The sequence below is a fragment of the Oryctolagus cuniculus genome, chromosome 12, assembly GCF_964237555.1.
Source record: "Oryctolagus cuniculus chromosome 12, mOryCun1.1, whole genome shotgun sequence".
In the NCBI taxonomy this organism is placed as follows: domain Eukaryota; kingdom Metazoa; phylum Chordata; class Mammalia; order Lagomorpha; family Leporidae; genus Oryctolagus; species Oryctolagus cuniculus.
Window position 1 is genome coordinate 57,651,213 of NC_091443.1, and position 7,636 is coordinate 57,658,848.

The 7,636-nt window shown below is 45.6% G+C and overlaps 1 protein-coding gene across 1 annotated transcript; it reads right to left on the reverse strand.

The window, feature by feature from the left end:
• Nucleotides 1–3,338: 3,338 nt before the first annotated feature.
• GJD2 (gap junction protein delta 2) lies at nt 3,339–6,798 on the reverse strand. The gene is made up of 2 exons (XM_002718001.5): nt 6,667–6,798; nt 3,339–5,631 (listed from the first exon to the last, which is right to left on the reverse strand). The coding sequence occupies exons 1-2, from the start codon at nt 6,735–6,737 to the stop codon at nt 4,737–4,739; spliced, it is 966 nt and encodes a 321-aa protein (XP_002718047.1). The 5' UTR covers nt 6,738–6,798; the 3' UTR covers nt 3,339–4,736.
• Between the last annotated feature and the right edge of the window lie 838 nt (nt 6,799–7,636).

Below are 7,636 nucleotides of genomic sequence, written 5' to 3' on the forward strand. Positions count from 1 at the left end.
GAGATTTCACCGTGCTGAACTTTATGATGCCAATTTTTTTCTTTTTCTTTTTTTTTTTTTAACTTATTTACTCATTTGAATGGCAGATATATCTTTCATCTCCTGGTTCACTCCCCCAAATGGCCATACCAGTCGGAGCTGGGTCAGGTTGAAGCCAGGAGCCTGAAACTCCAGTCTCCCACGTGGTGGCAGGTCCCAAACATTTAGGTCATCTTCTTCTGCTTTCCTAGTAACATTAGGATCAGAAATGGAGCATCTGGGATTTGAACTAGCGCTCAAATGGGATGCTGGTGTTGCAGGCAGTGGCTCAACCCACCATGCCACAATGTTGGCCCCACAATACCACTTTCTTTTTTTTTTTTTTTTTTTTTTTTTTTTTTTTTTTTTTTGACAGGCAGGGCGGACAGTGAGAGAGAGATACAGAGAGAAAGGTCTTCCTTTTTCCTTTGGTTCACCCCGCCAATGGCCGCTGCAGCTGGCAGCACCGTGGCTGGCGCACCACGCTGATCTGAAGCCTGGAGCCAGGTGCTTCTCCTGGTCTCCCATGCGGGTGCAGGGCTCAAGAACTCCCAGGCCACAGCAAAGAGCTGGATGCAAGAGGAGCAACCGGGACAGAATCCGGCGCCCCAACCGGGACTAGAACCCGGGGTGCTGGCGCTGCAGGTGGGGAATTAGCCTACTGAGCCACGGTGCCGGCCTGCAACACCACTTTCTAGACTTTCTTTGCTAGTTGGCTCTTCTCAGCTTTTATCCTGGGCTCCTCCTCTTCTCTCCACTTTAGTCTCTTTCCTTGGTCACCCCCTCTTTTGGCATGAATAATTCAACCACAGCTGCAACTTCCACTCCTAGCACCCTAAAAGTTGGTGTTAGTGTTCCTTACAGAGCTTGTTATCAGTAACTTCAAAAATGATTTAAACATGGGCAACTCTACCTGGATAGTCTCATATTTCTCTTTTCTGCCTTTAATAATTTCTCCTCCAAACACCTGGTTCTTATAATATTAAGCTAATGTTTCTAAATTTATAGTTCGGAACCCTAGGAATGGGGGAAATTAAAAATACTGATATCTTCCCACTTAAGACACACCTATTCCACATGGGAAGAACTGGGTTCAATCCCCAGCTCTGGTTCATGACTCCAGTTTCTTGCTAATGCAGATTCTGTGTTTAGCTTTAATACATCTAAGTCCATGAGACCATTCCTAGACGGAAGACAGAGGGACACATCTCTCTGGCAGCAACTGAAACAATAACCATAAATTTCCCATGTGGTTACAATGGATAAGGCATAGTTCTTGCACCTAAAACAAACCACACTGTTATCCAGAAATGCCTCATAAAAACCCAGAAAGTAACAGGAAAGGCGATTTTTATGAAACTCCAGAGCAGGGCACCAAATTATCTCAGAGTAGAATTTAGATTGGGTTCCTGTGTGAAGGAACACCACCCTGATTTTAATGGGTAGAGAGGAGCATGCCCAGTGAAAGGAAGTGGTGAGATGGATATTTTCTGCCTAAGAAGCAAAAAAGAAACCCTGTTCTTTCTACTGCCTTGACTGTCCCCCCCTTGATTTTGAATCTAGTCATTTTCCTTGTTCACAGAATTCTTCAAGTACAGTTTCTATCCTTCATATTTAATACTTTAAATAGTTGAGGGCTTTAAAATGTAAAATTCTTTTCTTTCAGCTTTTCTTTTCTCAGGCTAAGGAATTTCATTCTTCCCAGCTAGTCTCTAGTTCATGCACTGTCACAAACTAAAACAAAGTACACACACACACACCACACACACACACAGGTGCACCTGATCATATACATGCACATGTATGTGCCCATACACAGGCCAAGAGGGTCTGCAGTTCACCAAGATACTCTCAAATTTAAAAGATTATATAGATGCTGTCCTCTCACAAAATACAGTTTAGGTCATATCCGTCACGTAGCTGCATGAGCCATCAAATCATCAGCTTGATTTCTTCATTAGATAGAAAGCAAATGAATCAAAGGCTGCCACTAATGTGAGGGGTGACTATACTCTGAGAGTGGGTGTGTTTCACACTCCATAAATGACAAGTGAATTAATAATCTTTCTATTTGTGAGTGTTTGGAAACATTAGAGAAATGAAATAGATGAGCCCCACAGATCTAGGATGCATTTCCACCAGGAAGCACTACTGTTCTAATTCTACATCAAGGCAGAAATACAACAGACCTTGTTTTCCACACAGATTCCTACTTCTTTCACACCCAAGCATATGCTAAGATCTCTCAAGCAACACTCTTCCTCCATCTCTAAGAGGTGTCTTCAAACATTTTTAGCTTACCAAACACAAAACAAAGGAGGAGCTGTTTCTTTTCTCAAGGACAATTATCTTCAGCTGCTTATTTATACTGCCAATGGAAGCCTATACATTGAAATAAACATATTTTCCTTCTAAAATTGGCATCCACATTGCCATTGTTTAAAGGGTGCAATGATTGTGTATTGAAAGTAATCATCCAGGAAATTCCACATTGCTGTGCAATGTTCAATCTGAGTGCTCACTGGAATCAGAGGATACCCATTAAAGAAGTGAGGAAGAACATTAGCCTGCTGAACTAATGAGACTACATCTCAGTGGAAAGTGCCAAAAATGGTAGTAAATGTTGTGACAAAAAAAATTCTTATGACATGTAAGTAAAGGACTAATCCCTTTTGAAGAACAAAATAAGAAATGATTGATTAGAAGTCTAGAACATGCCTGTAACACAGCATCAACTAAAGATATATCGTATTTAAATTAATTAAAATTGAACAAGAAGAAATTCAATTCTTCATTTGCACTACTCCATTTTAAAAGTTCAGCAGTTACATATGAGTAGTCATTGACTTAATGGAGCAACACAGAAGAAATTTTCACCATTTCATAGAGTTCTATGGGATTGTACTGATCTAGATGATTTTCTTTGACTACTGGGTTAATATCATGTTAAACATCAGGCTCTGAAGAGGTCTTGGGGGAAAAGAGCATGCTTGCCAAATATAACAACCCATGGCAGGAAAAATGTGGTGGAAAGGGAGGAAAATCCAATCCTAAAATGAGCCAATATGATACAGTATTGACATCTGTATTACAAGAAATATACTTAAACAAGCAGAGTAATGCAGAGCTAACATTGAAATGAGTTAGTAACCACCAACTACTGTTTGAATGCTTCATTATTCCCCTCTCTTCATCCTGAGTGGCTAGTTGGATTTTATTGATCATCAAATATTGTTCCTTTATCATTCACTTCCTACCCCCATTCTTCTGCTGCTATAATATTTTTGAACATTTATTTAAATAAATAGGACCTCAGTCAAAATAGAAAAGTTCAGACTCTTCCCATTTTACAAAAAAGGCAAGAACTTTATTTTAAATAAATTTTCAGTTGTATATTACATCATGTTCATGTCTAAATCAAAATGATAATGATAATTTAAAGAAACCAGAGGGATTCATAAAAGCACATTATCCAAATATTACTCTTGGCCAATGCTTTAACTAAATACACAGTGGATGTGGAAGGTACATATGGCACTTAAATAAATAAGAGCAAAGAGAAGGAATCATATTCACAGTCCAAAGCAATAGGTTTTTGAACCTTTGGTATATGTCTCATATAAGCATCCGTAAACACATGTTAGCCAATAGTGTTTAGATCCATGTTTTTTAGGCCAGTGATTGTGTATATGTTTCAAAAATAATAAATAATAAATCAGGATTGACATGGGCTGATTAAGGTCTCTGGTGTGAGCACACAGGTAAATTCAAACCATGGCAAAATGATGTGCAGGTGTGTTTCACAACATAACTATATAAGAAAATGAGTGAGATACACCAGTTAGAAATTCTGTGGCTCAGGCAGACAACCTCGATATTAACAAAAAATATATTTTTTAAAAGTCCACAAGCTGGAAGGCAGAAATATCCTGAAGCTCACAACCACATGCCTAATAGTGCAACAACCATCTCACAGAAGTTGCATATTGTAATTCCCTCCCTCCCACCCATCCCCACCCTATTAAACAGCACCAGTGCAGTTTGAGTTTAAAAACTGGAAATAATGAGACATTCCTAAGGTTTTCATAATGACTATGGGCCAGTCATATGGGGCTCAAATGAAAACCTTTGCCATGGCCACTCTTCAAAAAGCACCCCATGTAATTCCTTCTAGCTTGCAGATAAACCATATTAGGTCTAATGTAAGGCCAGATTCAGGAAAAAAAAGCTGGCATGCTGTCCTGGGTTGAGGAAAAGGGACATGCTAATGGAGAGATACATAAAGGATCCTCAAGAATGTTTGTCCTGCAGCCCAGGATACAGGGATAAGTGTTGAAATAGCTCACAAATTTTGTATCAATGAAGTGTTTGACTCCCACCATTCACCAGGATACAGAGCTCAGCAGAGCTCAGGCCTACATGGTAGCTGTGCAACTTCATAGTTGTCAAGTTCAGGATGGCCCATAAAAGAAGAGGGACCAAAGAAATCCAATTCACCCATCTCATCCCAGTACCCAACTGTCTCTGTGGCAACAGGGATGTGCCACATGATATTGGTTCTGCTGTTTCTGCTATCCTATTGATGCAAGATCTTCTCTTAATGAGTCTTAGGTATGCTACATCTTGATGGTGAGAGTCACATACATGAGGGCAGATATAGTCACCCTTAAACAGTCATCTGCTTTGAGGCTACTTGCTATTCCCCAGGCCTTCCCCTTTCACACATAAGCAGAGTCACTGGACTGAGTCCTGCCAAAATTGGGAACACTGACCCGGGGCAGGTCCTTGTTACGGATCTCATAGACTGACTTCCTCTTGGCCTGGGCCCCTCGCACAGCCAGCTTGATTTTGCGCCATCCCAGGTGGTTGAGTTCAGCCAGGTTGAGTACAACACAGATGCCACTCACAGCAAACATGAACACTAGAAAGACGGTCTTCTCAGTGGGCCGGGACACATAACATTCCACCTCCTTGATGCAGGGGTAGCGGTTACACTCATACAAGCCTGGGACGCTGAAGCCATAGAGAAAGTATTGGCCCACCAGAAACCCAATCTCCAGGGCATTTCGGAACACCACTTGGATAATGTAGAAACGGGAGATGCCTTCCTGCCTTCGAAGCTTGGATTTTGCTGCAGTGCGCATCCCTGATGGGTGTGGAGTCAACTCCTTAACCTCTAAACAATCTGGCTCTGTCTCCTTGCTGGGGTTCTCTGGGTTCTGCAGCACCCCATTGACAATGGCATTTTGCAACTTCTTATCTTCTCGTTTCCCCCCACCACTTCCCCCACCTCCGGTTCCTCCAGGACCCCCCATGGAGTCTGGAGGGTCTCTGTCCAGGGATAGAAAGACAGTAGAGTAACGGCGTTCTCGCTGTTTGGCAGACTGGTGCACAGAGTAAGTGATAAAGCAGAGGCTGGGGGTACACACCATTATGATCTGGAAGACCCAGTAACGTATGTGGGAGATGGGGAAGGCGCGGTCATAGCAGGCTTGGTTACAGCCGGGCTGCAAGGTGTTGCACACAAACATGGTCTGCTCATCATCGTACACCGTCTCCCCCACAATGGCCACAATGAGGATCCGGAAGATCACCACCACAGTCAACAGGATCCTGAGAAGGGGAAGAGGGAGGGAGAGAGGTTCTCACCGGCTGCGTCACTGGTAGGAAACCCCTGCTCCTCCTTTCTCTGGTCTGGTGATCACCAGTCCTTTAACAGGGGAGCTGTCCATCCCTGTGTGGTACTGAACTGGGAAACAGGAAACGATTTTGACTCTTCCTTATATCCTGGGTGCTACTGAGCTGAGAACTCTTCAAAATTACAAGGATCCCAGCCATACTCATCACCATACACTGGAGATGATCTATTTGCAACACACAGACTTCATCCTTATCTGTGGGATGCATAGAGACACCAAATACACATTCACTTTGGATTTGGCAAATTCATACAGAATATCTGAACAGATAGTGTATGTTTCAGTTACTACAGTGTGTGTATATAACTATTCCATGTGTATATTTTAATCTAATCTCAATATGAATATTTAACTTTATGATATGTAGAAACGGATAGCCATGAATATTTGTTCATATATATATGCATGAATATATGTATGAAAATAGATATGGACCGAGATATAGACACACAAAACTGTCAGTTGTATGTGTAGATTCCTGCAACTATATTTTAACTAAAATATCAGTTTTGTTTAATAACTGTTGGGAAAACATGCACCTGCTCTGAAGAGCAAATCCATCTCCCCATTAGCCCTTCTCTGTCCAAATGCAATCCTGCCTTCTTTGTAGATGCTATTTAGAGAACCGGATGGAGATTGGCTCTGACTCTCGAGAGTGGGGGACCAAGATTGATCCAACAATTCCTTTTCTGATAAGGGAAGAATGAACCACCTCCCCCAGGGTGCTTTACAGGGAAGGGATTGGGGAACCTAGTCGGAGTAGCTGGAGAAGGGTGGAATCTCTAGGCATCGGGTAATCCTTCAATGCCGGGAACACAGGTGCATGGACCCATAATGATGAGGAAGAGGCAGAGCACGGCCTGGGAGCTGTGGGGGTTCTGTCTCGACTGAGGAGGGGTTCCCAGGGGCCGCCCGACGGGCCCGCGGACGGCTGGTTTGGCGTCCTTACCTCCCGATCATAGTGGAGTGCTGCTGCACCGCTGCTTCCAGCAGCCTCTCCAAGATGGTCCATTCCCCCATCGCTGTGCATCCGGAGGCAGCAGACAAAGACTGGGCAGCACCGGGCACGCTCTCGCTGCTCCTGGCCCCTCCCCGGGGCCGCACCTCCCGACCGGGAGAGAATTGCCCCCCAATTTAAAAAGCAAACAAATTTTTTAAAAATCCACGATCCCTCTCCCTTTTGTTTGTACTTAAAAGAGGGAAATGGGGAAAGAAATCCAAGTGCGTCCCGACTGATGGGGCAATTAGTGCGGTTCGGAGAGCGGGCACGAACCTGCCGCACCGTCTGAGGGTCGGGTCTGGGTCCCGCAGTGGCCGGGACGAGGGGCTGGGCGGGGCTGGCAGCTTGCAGGTCCAAGAACACTCGCCCGCTCGAGACAGGTCTCTCTGGGAGCCGCTGGGCACCAAAGGTTAGGGGGCTGCGGGAGGGTCCCGGCACCGGCCCCCGCGCCTGCCACTTCCGCAGGCACCTGGCACTCCCGCGCTGCGCCTGTGAGGCCCGGGCTGAACGCGCCGAGCTGCCTGCCGGGTTGGGGAATCCGCGGCCGCCGCCTCTAATCCGCCCTTAAGTAGTCTCCGCCTGCGTCACGCCAGGTCGGCGGAGGGGAGCCGAGCGCCGCGTGCGGCTGTCGCTGCGCGTCGGAGCCCGAGGGGCCGGGGACGCGCGCGGGGGGGAGAGGGGCAGGAGTCCCGGGGCCCGGCGGGGAGTGGGGCGACTTCGAGAGGAAGCGCTGCAGCGCCCCTTAGGGCTCCTCGGGGCGCCCAGGTAACCTCACCTGACCGCCACCCCCCTGCAGGAGGAGGGGAAACCCGGAGCAGACGCGTGGGTGAGTAGGGAGGGACGCGAGTGGGTAGTTTTCTTCTCCCCGTGTGTTCCCTCACCTTTCGCTTTCTGCCTTCGGGGAGACCACTGCAGTTCT